The sequence below is a fragment of the Bombina bombina genome, chromosome 2 (assembly GCF_027579735.1).
Source record: "Bombina bombina isolate aBomBom1 chromosome 2, aBomBom1.pri, whole genome shotgun sequence".
Lineage (NCBI taxonomy): Eukaryota > Metazoa > Chordata > Amphibia > Anura > Bombinatoridae > Bombina > Bombina bombina.
Window position 1 is genome coordinate 390,448,836 of NC_069500.1, and position 16,618 is coordinate 390,465,453.

The following is a 16,618-nucleotide window of genomic DNA, read 5'->3' on the forward strand; positions in this document are numbered from 1 at the left end:
GTGTGCCGTTCTCTCCCCCTCCTGCTTTTAAAAAGATGTTTCCCATAGATGCTGCCATACGGGACTCGTGGCAGACGGTCCCTAAGGTGGAGGGAGCAGTCTCTACCCTAGCGAAGCGTACAACTATCCCCGTCGAGGACAGTTGTGCTTTCCTAGATCCTATGGATAAAAAATTGGAGGGTCTCCTTAAGAAAATTTTTATACATCAAGGTTTTATTCTCCAGCCTCTTGCATGCATTGCCCCAGTTACTGCTGCAGCGGCTTTCTGGTTCGAGTCTCTTGAGGAGGCTCTACAGGTGGAGACCCCGTTAGATGATATTTTAGACAGGATTAAAGCTCTTAAGTTAGCTAATTCCTTTATTTCTGATGCCGTTTTTCATTTAACCAAGCTGACGGCTAAGAATTCAGGTTTTGCCATTCTGGCGCGCAGGGCGCTATGGCTTAAGTCCTGGTCAGCAGACGTTACTTCAAAGTCTAAGCTTCTTAACATCCCCTTCAAGGGACAGACCCTATTCGAGCCTGGTCTGAAGGAGATCATCTCTGACATTACTGGAGGAAAGGGTCATGCCCTTCCTCAGGATAGGTCTAGCAAATTAAGGACCAAGCAGAATAATTTTCGTTCCTTTTGAAACTTTAAGGGTGGCGCAGCTTTGGTTTCCTCTAATGCAAAACAAGAGGGAAATTTCACCCAGTCCAAACCAGTCTGGAGACCTAACCAGACTTGGAACAAAGGGAAGCAGGCCAAGAAGCCTGCTGCTGCCTCTAACACAGCATGAAGGGGTAGCCCCCGATCCAGGACCGGATCTAGTAGGGGGCAGACTTTCTCTCTTCGCCCAGGCTTGGGCAATAGACGTCCAGGATCCCTGGACAATAGAGATTGTTTCCCAGGGTTATCTTCTGGAATTCAAAGGTTCATCTCCAAAGGGGAGATTTCATCTCTCACAATTATCTGCAAACCAGATAAAGAGAGAGGCATTCTTACGTTGCGTTCAAGACCTACTGGTTATGGGAGTGATCCACCCAGTTCCAAGAGAGGAACAGGGGCAGGGTTTCTATTCAAACCTGTTTATAGTTCCCAAAAAAGAGGGAAATTTCAGACCAATCTTGGATCTCAATATCCTAAACAAATTTCTCAGGGTCCCATCCTTCAAAATGGAGACAATTCGAACCATCCTCCCTATGATCCAGGAGGGTCAATATATGACTACCGTGGACTTAAAGGATGCTTATCTACACATTCCGATTCACAGAGAGCATCATCAGTCCCTAAGGTTCGCCTTCCTCGACAGGCATTACCAGTTTGTGGCTCTTCCCTTCGGGTTAGCCATGGCGCCATTCTGATTCAGGCGTCGACTTTTCAAATCGCCAAGTCCCATACGGACATTGTTCTGGCCTTTCTGAGGTCTCACGGGTGGAAAGTGAACAGAGAAAAGAGTTCTCTTTCTCCCTTCACAAGAGTTTCCTTCCTAGGAACTCTGATAGATTCAGTAGAAATTAAGATTTTTCTGACGGAGGTCAGGATATCAAAGCTTCTAACTTCCTGCCGTGTTCTTCATATATATATATATAAAGAAAATTGTTCTGTAAGTGAAGAACACTGAAATATGAAATCTGAATGTAAAGAAAGAAGTGGTCACACCCAATATATAGGACTAAAAAAGCTAATTTTTGCAATGAGCCAACAGTCATAAACAATCAAGTAAATGTGTTAAAAAAGGGAAGAAGCAAAGGTTAATTAATTAATGCTTATAAAATGACTCAGGTTGCACCAAAGCTACAAATAAATGATTTTAACTGTGTGTAGAAATCACTTGTGCACTTAGTATGCTGCAGATTCCATATAGATACTTAACGCACAATGGGGCCAATTTATGAAATTGCGAGCGGACATGATACGATCTAGAGTATCATGTCCACCGCACATTGATAAATGCCGACAGCATACGCTATCAGCATTTATCATTGCACAAGCAGTTCTTGTGAACTGCTTGTGCAATGCCGCCCCCTACATATTCGCACAGGGGGTGTCAATCAGCCCAATCATAAATTCCCGGTTTACATTGTCAGTAAGGAAACTGAGGACTCTGGAGCGTGTTCTTTGCACTAAGTGTTTAGAGATTCTATGTGGACTTTCATATTTTTGCTATTTGGGAGCATGTTTTGGCACTAAGTGCTCTCTGAAGCAAGTGAAGGATTCCTTAAAGGGACAGTCTAGTATAAATTAAACTTTCATTATTCAGATAGGACTTTTAATTTTAATCAACTTTCCAATTTACTTTTATAATCAAATTTGCTTTTTTATCTTGGTATTCTTAGTTTATACTAAACTTAGGTAGGCTCATATGCTAATTTCTAAGCTTTTGAGGGCTGCCTCTTATCACAGGCTTTTTAAATCTTTTTTCAACACAAAGAGACAGAAAGTACACGTGGGTCATATAGATAACACTGTGTTCAGGCACAGAGGGTTATTTAAGATTTAGCACAATACAATGCTAAATTTAGGACAATAGATTATAAACAGTCACAGTCATGTGATCAGGGGGCTGGAAGAAGTTTCCTAGATACAAGGTAATCACAGAGGTAAAAAGTATATTAATATAACTGTGTTGGTTATGCAAAACTGGGGAATGGGTAATAAAGGGATTATCTATATTTTAAAACAATAACAATTCTATGGTAGACTGTCCCTTTAAGAGTGTATAGAGTCTGTGTTTTACCTTGTATCAGGATGTTGATATTTTGTTAGAGTCTGCTAGATTGATACATTGGCCTCTTCAGACTCGCCAGAAACAGCAGTTATGAAGCAGCGGTCACAAAGACCGCTGCTCCATAACCTGTCCGCCTGCTCTGAGCAGGCGGACAGACATCGCCGGAAATTGACACCCCCTGCTGGCGGCCTATTGGCCGCGAGTCTGCAGGGGGCGGCGTTGCACCAGCAGCTCTTGTGAGCTGCTGGTGCAATTCTGAATACGGCGAGCGTATTGCTCGCCGTATTCAGCGAGGTCTGTCGGACCTGATCCGCACTGTCGGATCAGGTCCGACAGACCTTGATAACTTGGGGCCATTGTGCATTAAGTATCTATATGGAATCTGCAGCATTCTAAGTGCACAAGTGATGTCTACAACCAATTAAAAGGATTTATTTCTAGATTGTAAATTCCCATGGGAATAGGGCCCTCAATCCCTCCTGTATGTGTTTGTAAATTTTGTCCTGTATCTTACAAGTCTTGTATTGTTTTATTTAAATGAATTGTATCCATGGACAGCGCTGCGGAATATGTTGGCGCTTAATAAATAAAGTATAATAATAATAATAAAATAATTTATTTGTTGCTTTTGTGCAACCTGTGTCATTCTTTAAGCATCAATTAATTAACCTTTGCTTCTCTTTTTTAACACGTTTAAAAGAAATATGAATGACTCCTGTCGGGTTAGTGTGCAATTAATAGGTGTAAGACTTTTTTCTTCTGCGCTATCCATTAACTTCTATGGGGAGAATATGTTAACTTGGCCACAATATCAAGATATCTGGAAATTAGCACGCATGTGGTTTCACTGGCATGCATGCTTTTTACTTTCAACTTGTAATACGAGTGCAATTCGACACACGCAAAAAGATTACTTCTAGTGGTTTACACTCGAGCAGGAGCTTTTAAGTGCGCCACTTGTAATCTAGCTCTTAATTTGTCAGTTAGTGAGTAACCTATTCATTTGCAGAAACATTTTTAAATCCTGTAGAAAAACTGTGAAAAGGCACAAAAGGGCACAATTATAATGTATACCATTTAAAGCAAATATAAATAAAATAAATGTTCGAAATTACCCTCACAAATAAATTGAACCAATCAGTGCTCTTTAAGCTTGCAGAGAACTCTGTTACTCCCAACAATAATTTCCTAACATTTCACTATGGCATAGTAGACTTATGAACACATACGCATACACACTCCAGATACAATAGTATGATAGAATAAATGAAGCAATTTGAACTGAATGCATGCTATTTGGTCCTGATCCACTAAATGGACTGTTCTATCAGGTATAATCATATACAACACTACTCAACTTCTTTTAAAGTTTACTATGTGATATGTCATATGATGTGTATTGTGTTGTTTCTTATGATAAATGTCATTAAACAAGTGTTCCACAATAGGACGCGTTGGCAGGGGCTGGTGTTTTGTCAGAAAAGCAAACATATCAGATCAGCAAACGGAAGTGACGCTCCGCTGTCTGATAAGATATTCGCACCGTGGATGTGCTCCTCAGAGTATTCACATTCCAATGACTGAACGTCACAACACATCAGATACTTCGACAGTATTCAAAGTGCATGCGCACTTGGCCGCACGCAATAACCACGTAGCCATAAGATTGTTGGACACTTGTACCCATCGGTTTACAAAACATTTTTTAATCCACATAGACCACAGTCCTCCACTCAAGTCCTGAGCTTTGGGAATAAATATATTTCTTCAATGAAGCAAACAATAGTAGCGGTATGTGGAACAAGTGAATTCCAAAACATACACATGAGGAGGCTCAATAGGATTTAAATCCTTTATTAAGTAAATAGTTAAAATATCAGAACAAAGTCAAAGTTCATATTAGCAATGTCAGACCCCTCTTAGTAAGTTGATATGCTATTCAGTGATGTTACTACTGGGGGGGGGGGCATAATTTCATTCTTGCAACCAAGCAGCACAATATCTTGAGCCGGCCCTGTTTGTTGGTGTATATAATTAGATAGTGTTGGACATTTTTAAGTTCATTTTGAGCTGTAAGATCCAGGAGAAGTCTACAGAAAGCAGTTAGTGTTATGAGATAGAAGAAAAGATAGAAGAAAAGAAAAATACTGAAAACCAGGGATCACGATTCCCAATGAAGGGGAGTATAAACTGATTGTGTTTTTTATGTTTTATTTTTAGGATTTATGAATCTTTATGGATTGTTAAAAGTGTATAAACTGTGATCTTTACATATATGTGCATTCTATGTTTGTGTTCTCTTAAATAAATGTACTGTACTTTTGTATAATGTAGTCAGAATTTTAGCTGTATTGCATTTTGCTATATTGGAAACTTTCAGGCTCAGTTTCATGATATCCCTCTCACTAATTATTGAGGCTATAGTTGTACACATTTATACATTATTTATTTGTGTCACTGAATCGCTATATTTACATAAACCAAACACTTAAACTAGCAAAGTTAGTTAAATATGTGTAACAACTCAACCTCATCTAACTGTAAAACGTAATTGAAAACACAAACCATCTTGTGCAAATGCATTCTATTGTCAGTTCTAATGTATAAATATCTTCTCACTGTCAATGCTGTGCATTTCACAACCCAGCAATTTGCTTATGAATGTAAGAGTGCTAGGGATAATGGTGCTTCTATGTATTCTATTTTACAATATAACAAAAGTCATTTGTAAACAGTATACCACTTAGGCGTTTTTTTTTTTGTTAACAATTTATGGGTTTGAGACAGCACATTTGGACATTATTAATATAGTCAAAGTTCTGGCTGTTTTGCAGATTTTCATTGATTTGTTGTATCTTTTTTTACAGCTTCCATGCAAGGTCATTGCAATTTTGCTGCATTTCTTCTTCTTAAGTGCATTTGCCTGGATGCTGGTGGAAGGATTGCACCTTTATAGCATGGTAATCAAGGTCTTTGGCTCGGAAGAGAGCAAACATCTCTACTATTATGGTATTGGATGGGGTATGTGCTTTTTTTTTTTTTTTTTACCTGAATCTCTGGGTCTTATGAATACTTCTGTATAGTATTGCATACATTCCACTAAATCTTGAAAAACAAGAATTACCAACTTACATAAACCTAAAAAAGCTTAGTTGTTTTTTTTTTTATTTATGTTAGCATTTGCCCATTTTTTTTCCTCTTCACTATAACAATGTATCTTAAGTGTACAGACTGAGCATCTGTTATAAGGGATAGCAGAAAAAGTCATGTATTTTAAGCAATACAATATTTAGCATTGCAGATAACCATGTTCAAGAAGCTGATAACATTAAACTTTAGGATGCTTAAAGCCATCACACTTTTTGTTGAACCAGCCAAGCTGCTCAAGAAATACTTGAACCTGTCTCCACAGGAATGCTGAGTAAGATTGAGAATGTCTCCATCTGTGCAACTACATTGCTTTATTGAAAGTACTTAAACATTATAGATATATTCTAAACCATTTGAAAAACTATCCTGATATAAGATCCCCATATTTCAAATTATAGACATTTGAATAAACATTCTACTAGACTCTTGGCTAAAGAAATATGTGTTCTACAATATATTACAGCTTTTAATGTTCCTCATCATGGGCTTGTATATGATCCTGCCAAAACAATTTAGGCTTTTGAAGCTATTGATTTAGTCTGTATTCTATCTACTACTAACTAAACATGTACTTGACCTACTTCTAAGTTTTTCTAGAAGACTTTCATTTAGAAATTTTGAAGATCTGCATTTTTTTTTTTACTTAAAATATCTCAAACTACTACCCTGAATTTATTAAACGCTTCAGGTGTGTGAGGGGTGGGGGGGGGTTCCAAAGAATTAGAATACAAGTCTAGTAGTTCCTAGAGGTCTAATAACAACCAGGTTTGCACAAACAAGATTGGTAAAGTTCAGACAACTTTTCATAAACCCCAGCTCAAATTGATTTATCAATAATCTTTGCTTTCTTTTTCTTTAAAAAAATACCATTGATTTCACAACCTCTAAATATATATTTCATTTCAAAATAATTTACTTTCATAAATAGAATAGAATCTAGACCATGGCCTCTATTTATGAAAGGCCTGTTGGACATGATCTGACATTGCGGATCATGTCCGACAGACCTCGCTGAATGCGGTGAGCAATACGCTCTCCGCATTCAGCATTGCACCAGCAGCTCTTGTGAACTGCTGGTGCAATGCTGCCCCCCTGCAGATTCACGACCAATCGGCCGCTAGCAGGTGGGTGTCAATCAACCCAATCGTATTCGATCAGGTTGAATTGCGGCAATGTCTGTCCACCTCCTCAGAGCAGGCGGACAGGTTATGGAGCAGCGGTCTTTAGACTGCCGCTTCAAAACTGGTGTTTCTGGCGAGCCTTCAGGCTCGCCAGAAACATGGGGCTTCAAGCTCCACACAGAGCTTGATAGATAGGCCCCCATGTATATTAAATAGACTGAGCGATCAATTATCCATTTTATTTGCAGAAGTGTATTCAACTGTTTAAATCAAAGGAGTCTGGCTGCAGGCTGGAGCTCCACTCTAGACAGGAAACATGTGACCTCCACTCAAAGTTTTTTTTTTTTTTTTTTTAATCAACTTTAACCCTTTGAGTGCTAAGCTGAATTCTATATTTTTCTGTTTTTTACTATTTTAAAAGGTAGGTTTCCAATGGTAGGTCTTGGGAGTCTGTAGCTGCTTAGATCCCTGAGATACAGCTTTCTAAGCAGCATGCCCCCTTTCCCTATACTTTGTATGGACAATTTTAAATAAAGTTGCACGGTGACGTCATCACGTCATTGCGCGTGACATCACTGCACGTAACAGGAAGCGCCGGCGATGCCTGTCACTATGCAGGCCCGATCGCCGGGATAGGAGCTGGTGGGGGCCCCCAGATTGGAAAAAAGTAGTTGAGTGCTAATGACAGCTCTGAGCCGTCATTAGCACTCAAGGGGTTAATGTAACAAACAACCTATAGACAATAATTCTGAAAACTAAACATTTTTCAGCTGTCTTGTTCTTAATGTTCATTCACATTGGTTTATGCTGATTTTTATATATAAGGAAATCACTGTGAATGAACATTAAGAACAAGACAGCTGCAAAATATACAAGGCTGAAGTTGGATTCTTATTCCGTCAGCTTCTTATTCTGCAACTGATTGCAATTTGCAAAATAAAGATTTATTAACAAAATATCTAGCATCTATCAGTTCTCCCCTTGTGTGCATTTTAAAAACCTAAACAAACTTACATTTTATAAAAAAAAAATCATCTTATAATGCAATAAACAGATAGCAAACATGGCATAATTTTGATTGCTTTGAATAAGTAACTGATATTATAAAAGGGTTAAAATCCTTTGCACCACTCATGTATGTGTGAATATATACAAGGCGTGAGCCTCTTCATAGGACAGATATGTTATCAGCCTTGTCCAATGCTCTTTATGACAAACACATTGGTGCCAACCTTGCCACTTTATATATTTTACCTTTTCTAAATAAGTCATTGGTATTTAAAAAGGGATAAAATCCTTTGGGACACTCATTTATGTGTGTATATATACAAGGCGTGAACCCATCATGGGATAGACATGTTATCAGCCTGGCCCAACGCTCTTTATGGCGAACAAATTGGTACCAACCTTGACACTTCATATATTTTACCTTTTCTGAATAAGTAATTGGTATTTTAAAAGGATTAACATTATTTGGGTCACTCATTTCTGTGTAGATATATACAGGGCTTGAACTCCATTTATAGAATAGACATTTTTTCAGCCTGACCCAATGCTTTTTAAGGCAAACAATCTGGTGCCATCCTTGCCACTTCATACATTTTATCTTTTCTGAATAAGTAACTGGTATTTAAAAGGGTTAAAATCCTTTGGGCCACTAATTTTTATGTGGATACATACACAGCGTGAAGCCCTTCATAGGATAAGCATGTTTTTAGCCTGGCCCAATGCCTTTTCTGAATAAGTGGTATATTAAAAGGGTTAAAATTCTAAGGGCCACTCATTTCTGTGTGGATATATACAGGACGTGAGCCCCTTTATAGCACAGACATGTTCTAAACCTAGCCCAATGCTTTTTAGGACAAACAAACTGGTGCCAGCATTGTCAAATCACATATTTTATATTTTCTAAATAAGTTACTGCTATTTTGAAAGGGTTTATTTGCCATATAAATCTTTGGGACAGTCTGAAAACATGTGGATTGTATAAAGGGGCTCACGCCCTATATAACTACACATAAATCAGTGGTCCATAGGATTTTAACCATTTTAAAATACTATTTACTTACTTAGAAAAGGTAAAATATATAAAGTGGCAAGGTTGACACCAGTTTATTTGCCATAAATAGCGTTGGGCCAGGCTGAGAAAATGTCTCTTCTATGATGGGGCTCCCGTTCTGTATATACTGTATCCACACAGAAATGAGTGGCCCAAAGTATTTTTACCCTTTCAAAATATCAGTTACTTATTCAGAAAAGGTAAAATGTATGAGATGCAGTAAAAGAACAGAGGCACCACCATGGCCTAGTACCACCAAAACAGGTAAAAGTTGATGCAAGATAACAAGTAATACTCACAAACATATAGCACCCAACGGTGCTAGTGGGGCAGGTTGGAGCTTTGCAGTAGTCCAGCTCACTGTATACAACCAGAACTGATGTCCGGTTAGATGACCTTGGGGGAATACACCTATTGCCTGTGTAAAAACAAAGAGCAAACAACCATAGCCCAGTAATGTTTGGACAAGAGCAAAAAGCAAAAGATTGATTGCACTTACAGGAAGGAAAGCACCTCCAGGTGCAGTATAGGCGGACTGGGGCTTCACAGCCGCCCAGCTGACTGATATCACCAGCAACAAACGTGATCCAAAATACCCAAAAGTGGTGTATCAATGTAACACACCACAAAAGCAAGTGTATGGTTAAAAAGATTCTTTATTAAAAAGTGACGCGTTTCTCAGCCTCCAAGGGGCTGTTTCCTCAGGCTATAATACTAACAATTAAAATACACTTGCGCCCCTTTCTGAGTCTGGGTGTACATCTGTACACCATTCTCTATTCTATCAAAATGTATGAGATGGCCACGTTGGCACAAGATTGTTTGCTACAAAAAGCTTTGGGCCAGGCTGAAAACATGTTTATCCTATGAAGGAGCTCATTCCTTGTATATCCACACAGTAATGAGTGGCCCAAAGGACTTTAACCCTTTTAAAATATCTGATTCCTTATTAAGAACATTTTTATTCTACGGAGAGGTTCACACCCTGATAGTGTATATCCACAAAGAAGTGAGTGGTTTAAAGGATTTTAACCATTTTAAAATACTAGTTAATTATTCAGAAATTTAAAACTATTTTAAATACAAACATCCTACATGGGATGAGTATATATAAAAAACACACATTTAAAAACAAGGTAGCGCTGTCTGAGCATCTGGATTAAACACACTACAATTTTCTTTTTCAAAATAAGACAATAATCGTTGAGGCTCTAAGTTTGCAAATTTAAGCAGATTCCAACACTGTGAGAGGCCCATTGTAAGATGTCCACCGAGATAGAAAAAGATCCCTAATAAATTACTGAGTATGATTTGCCGCTACCCACAAAGGTGGGTGAAGGGTGGGGCTTATCAGACTATCTCTTGGTAGGCAGCTGCTTACAATTATTGTGAAAAAGTTTTGGCTTGCAGTGACTAAGGAATGACCAGAATTACCTGTATATCAATCACAGAGAGCACACAAATAAAGTATAACCATGTCCAAATTACTCACAGACACGTGAACGCCTAACCCATGTTTCACCTGGAGTTTCTTAAAGCCTCAACGATTTGACAATAAAAGTTAAAGGGAAATGAAACCCAAATTTTTTCTATCATGGTTCAGATATAGAATACAATTTTAAACAACTTTCTAATTCATTTCTATTATCTAATCTGTTTTATTCTCTTGGTGTCATTTGTTGAAGGAGCAGAAATGCACTACTGGTTTCTAACTGAATACATGGGTAAGCTAATCGCAATCGAGCAGCCACCAATCAACAGCTAGAACCTAGGTTCTCTGCTGCTCTTGAGCTTGTCTAGATAAACCTTTCAGCAAAGGATAACAAGAGAAGGAAGCAAATTAAATAATATATGTAAATTGGAAAGTTGTTTAAAATTTTGGGTTTCGTGTCCCTTTTAAGTTTTTTTTTGCTCCCTTTCTGTGGATCTACCTATGTGTTTAAGTGTGTGCCAAATAGTGGTTTTCTTTTTTCTTTTTTTGGGATTACAAAATATATGAAGTAACAAGGTTGTCACCAATTTGTTTGCCATAAAGAGCGTTGGGCCAGGCTGATAACATGTCTGTTGTATGATGGGGTTCACGCGCTGTATATATCTATACTATAATCGCGTTTGTAATGCGTCCATTGGTGTCGCCAGTTGTGCACGCATCCTGAAAGGAATGTTGGCAGCACGAGGCAGCCAAAAGAATGTTGGCTGCGCGCACAGCCAAAAGAATTCACCTGGATGCAGTGAAGCTGCATCCAGGTGGACTCTGAAAATAGCAGGGTGGTGAAAGAATCCACCCTGCCATTTTCGGAATCCACCTGGATGCAGAGAAGGCAAACGGAGCATTACAAAAACAAAAACCTAACCGCCCGCAATAAGTATTAAAAAAACAACAAAAAAACGTTCGCAATAAGTATTAAAAAAAAACCCTAACCGCCCGCAAGAAATATTAAGAACCCCCCCAACCAAATACCTAATAAAATTATTAACCCCTAAATCCGCCAACCCCAACATCGCAAACTACCTAATACACCTATTTACCCATAAACAGCCATTAACCCACATCGCAATTAACCTAATAAATCTATTAACCCCTAAACTGCCATTAATCCACATCACAATTAACATAATAAATCTATTAACCCCTAAACTGCCATTAATCCACAACACAATTAACATAATAAATCTATTAACCCCTAAACCACCAAACCCCACAACGCAAATAACTAATCACTAAGCCGCCTAATGTAACACACCCTAAATTAACCCCATTACATAAATTAAAATAATCCTAAATTACAATTAAAATAAAAAACCTGACATTACTTTAAAAATAAAGAAAACTAAATTTAAACTAATCTAAAATTACACAAAATAAAAAAGTCTAACATTACACAAAATAATAAACCACATTATCCAAAATAAAAAAAATAAACCTAATCTCTATGAAAATAAAAAGCCCCCCAAAATAAAAACACCCCCTAATCTAAGAATAAATTACCAATAGCTCTTAAAAGGGCTTTTTGTAGGGCATTGCCCTAAAGAAATCAGTTCTTTAACATTAAAAATAAACCAAGTCCCCGCTAACAATAAAACCCCCCACCCACCAAAGGTGGATTCTTTTACCACCCTGCCATTTTCGGAATCCACCTGGATGCAGAGAAGGCAAACAGAGCATTACAAAACCTAACCGCCCGCAATAAGTATTAAAAAAAAAAAAAAACGCCCGCAATAAGTATTAAAAAAAAACTATCCACCCACAATAAGTATTAAAAAAATAAATCTAACCGCCCGCAATGAGTATTAAGAAAAAAACCTCAACCAACTACCTAATAAAATTATTAACCCCTAAACCGCCATTAACCCACATTGCTAATTAACCTAATAAATCTATTAACCCCTAAACCGCCATTAATCACCATCACAATTAACATAATAAATCTAATAACCCCTAAACCGCCAAACCCCATAAAGCAAATAACTAATCACTAAGCCTCCTAACCGAACACCCGCTAAATTAACCCCATTACATAAATTAAAATAATCCTAAATTACAATTAAAATAAAAAACCTGACATTACTTTAAAAAATAAAGAAAACTAAATTTAAACTAATCTAAAATTACACAAAATAAAAAAGTCTAACATTACACAAAATAATAAACCACATTAACCAAAATAAAAAAATGGAACCTAATCTCTATGAAAATAAAAAGTCCCCCAAAATTAAAACACCCCCTAATCTAAGAATAAACTACCAATAGCCCTTAAAAGGGCTTTTTGTAGGGCATTGTCCTAAAGAAATCAGCTCTTTAACATTAAAAATAAACTAAGTTCCCCGTAACAGTAAAAACCCCCACCCACCAAACCCCCCAAAATAGAAAAACTAACACTAAAAAAACTAAACTACCGATTGCCCCAAAAGCTGCATTTGTATGGGCATTGCCCTTAAAAGGGCATTCAGATCTTTTACAGTGCCCAAATCCCTAATCTTAAAAATAAAAAAATAAAATATAAATAAAAAAAACCCCTAAAACTAATCCCAAAATAGGTACTCACGGTTCCTGAAGTTAGGCGGAGACGGTCTTCTTTCAGGCAGGTCCATCATCTTTTATCTTCATCCACAGCAAAGTGTATTATTTTATTTAAAATAAAAATAATTCTATTTTGTTTATAAATCTTTATTTTGTACATTGTAATCAGTTGCAGAATAAGAAGCTGACTGAATAAGAAGCCAACTTCAACCTTGTACATTTTGCAGCTTTCTTGTTCTTAATGTTCATTCACAGTGGTTACCTCATAAATGAAAATCATCATAAACCACTGTGAATGAACATTAAGAACAAGAAAGCTGCAAAATCTTTAGTTTTCAGAATGATTGTCTATAGGTTGTTTGTTACATTAAAGTTGATTTTAAAAAAAAAAAAGCAAACATAAAAAGCTTTGAGTGGAGGTCACGTTTCCTGTCTAGAGTGGAGATCCAGTCTGCAGCCAGACCCTTCTATTTGAAATAGCTGCCTTTGCATGTTGTATCCCTATCTATACTTCAAATTTCAATACTTAAAGGGACAGTCAAGTCAAAATTACACTATCATAATTCAGATAGAACATGCATTTTTAAACAACTTTCCATTTTACTTTTAGCATCACATTTTCTTGTTCTCTATATTATTATATTCTTTGTTCTCTATATTATTATATTCTACTATATTCTTTGTTGAAATCTAAACCTAGATAGGCTCATATGCTTATTTCTAATCCCTTACCTTAGATACGCCTCTTATCTCAGTGCATATTGACAGTGTTTCACAATTAGATATTGCTAGCTCATGTGTTTCCATATAGATAATCTTGTGCTCACTCCCATGCAGTTATTTATGAGTCATCACTAAATGGTTAAAAAACTGAGATTAGGGGGCAGTCTGCAAAGGCTTAGATACAAGGTAATCCTACAGGTAAAAAGTATATAAATTTAACTGTGTTGGTTATGCAAAGCTGGGGAAAGGGTAATAAAAGGATTATCTATCTTTTTAAATAATAAAAGTTCTGGAGTAGACTGTCCCTTTTAGTACTGGTTATAGAAAGGTTGTGTAAACATGAAAGTTTAGAAGCAATCGAGCTTGCAGTGGGGGTGGGGCATAGCAATATAATAAGTTAATTTTTTCATTGTTCTCTCTAAGTAATATTTTGGTAAATTTAGAGATAAGCTCTCTGTGCAAGCTCAGCCAATTTGATTAGATTGTGGTTTAAATTAGCAGAGGAACCTATTTCATATACACAATATACATACAGGATGAATTATTTTCACTCTGCAGCTTTTATAACAAGTGTTTATAACCATATAAAGTGGAAACCATTCTTTCAGTATATCTAAATATGACATTAGTGGGGATTTTTCTATGTACAAAAGCAATTATCTTTGTAAAAGGTCTTAAAATAGTGTTAAAATAAAGCCGGTCAGTTTTGTTGTTTCTGAAATCTGTATGAGCAGCGACAATGACTTAAAGGGCCATAATACCCAAATGTTTAAACACTTGAAAGTGATGCAGCATAGCTGTAAAAAGCTGACTAGAAAATATCACCTGAACATCTCTATGTAAAAAAGAAAGATATTTTACCTCAAAAGTTCCTCAGTAGCCACCTCCCATTGTAAAGGATTTCTAAGCAGCATTTTAGTGTGTCTATCCTGGGACATCTGAAAGGACTAGCATCGTGCACTCTCATATTATTTCACCAATCAGGTAAAGGAAGCTTACTATGAAATCTCATGAGAGTTATGTCAAATCTCATGAGATCACAGTAAGAGTTCATGACCTCAGCAATGCTGATGCTGATTGGCTGCTGTTCATTTCTTCATTTTTTTTTATTTTTACCTTCAGCTGGGAGCAGGTGAAGTATAACTTTTTACACAGAACTTACTCTGCTGAGCTGAGGAGATTGTGAGGTAAAATATCTTCCTTTTTTACATAGAGATGCTCAGGTGATATTTTCCTGTCAGCTTTTTACAGCTATACTGCATCAATTTCAAGTGATTTAGCATATGAGTATTATGTCCTTTAACCAGAATTTTTCACTTTGGTTAATATTTCCAGAGTTAATGTGGTTATTATTCATTCTGCCCAATAGATTCTGTAAGCATCAGAAGTAGAGGTAACAAAGGATTTAAACATAGAAACATAGCTTTTGACGACAGATAAGAGCCATAGGCCCAGCAAGTCTGCCCGATTATTTCCTAAAAGTATAAACGTATCTAGCTCGTAGGATAGCCTTATGCTTATCTCAGGCAATCTTAAAGTCCCCCACAGTGTTTATCATTACCACCTCTTGTGGAAGTTTATTCCATGAATCAATCACACTGTCTGTAAAGAAGTGCTTCCACAAATTACTCCTGAATATACTACCCTTCAGCTTGTTTTTGAATTCTTCTTTTTTTGTAAAATACTCACAGCCTCAGCTTTACTAAGCCCTTTAATATACTTGAAAGTTGCTACCATATCACCTCTTTCACTTCTCTCCTCTAAGCTAAAAATATTTAGGTCATTGAGCCTCTTCTGGTAAATTTGCATCAGATTTCTCAACTCTTCTCCACAGCCTCTAATAAGGTTGACACCCAGACAGTGTTTTACAGACATGGCTGGAATTTTTAAGGTTCAGGTCAAAAGTTGAAAAACAAAATTTATGCTTACCTGATAAATTTCTTTCTTTCCGGATATGGAGAGTCTACAACGTCATTCAATTACTAGTGGGAATATCACTCCTGGCCAGCAGAAGGAGGCAAAGTGCACCACAGCAAAGCTGTTAAGTGTCACTCCCCTACCCATAAACCCCAGTCATTCGATTAAAGGGAAATGGAAAAGGAATAACACAAAGGTGTAAAGGGGCCTGAGGTTTAGTAAAAAATAACTGTCTTTTATACTGAGGATCTGGCCGCTTGCCCTTGCTGTGGATGGATCACTGACCGGCCGGAGATAGGGCAGCTCCATCTGCGAGGAAGGCAGGTTCCGTATGCGGAGCCGGTGACGTTGAGGATTGTCAGGAGGCAGGCGCGACCTGCGCTGTGCGTGTTTGGTGTTCTGCCGAAATTGGAGGAGGCTCGACCCTGGTCTGTCCGCCGGCTTGCTGAGACAGGTGGAGGCTCGGCTCTGGCTCCGCTCCCCCCCACCGGTGCTGCGTGGGGGAGCAGAGGTGCGGGCAGGTAGATTGCCTTTTTGACGGTGTTAGCCGTACAGTCCTTTTAAAAAAACTCCAGGTGAAGAGACAGGTATTTCTTTTTTTTTACTTTAAAGAACACTCATTGACTGTCTTTACTAGGAGGGCCCTGGGTCAATGATCACCTCTTACCGGTAGATTAACTTTTCCTTGTATTATCTAAACTCAAAAGAACTTGGACGATATAATAATCAGTGATAGTTAATATCACTGCAACAATTTCGTACCTTACAAAGTGCTGTGGGTTATGTTAACTTTGGCTGTATGATATATTTTTTTAAATGAAGGGGGTTTTGTTTTTTCTTCCCTACAAAATTTAACAGATACCAAGCAATTAGTACTAATAGGTCTAATAAGTAAAAGCCCTTATAATCTGACTAACCC

The 16,618-nt window shown here is 37.5% G+C and overlaps 1 protein-coding gene across 1 annotated transcript in view; it reads left to right on the plus strand.

The window, feature by feature from the left end:
* Window positions 1–16,618, plus strand: part of ADGRD1 (adhesion G protein-coupled receptor D1) — a 1,140,767-nt gene that overhangs the window by 826,537 nt on the left and 297,612 nt on the right. The window contains exon 19 of the mRNA XM_053701862.1: window positions 5,576–5,729. Within this exon, the coding sequence (XP_053557837.1) occupies window positions 5,576–5,729 (154 nt within the window). The remainder of the gene's footprint in view (window positions 1–5,575; window positions 5,730–16,618) is intronic.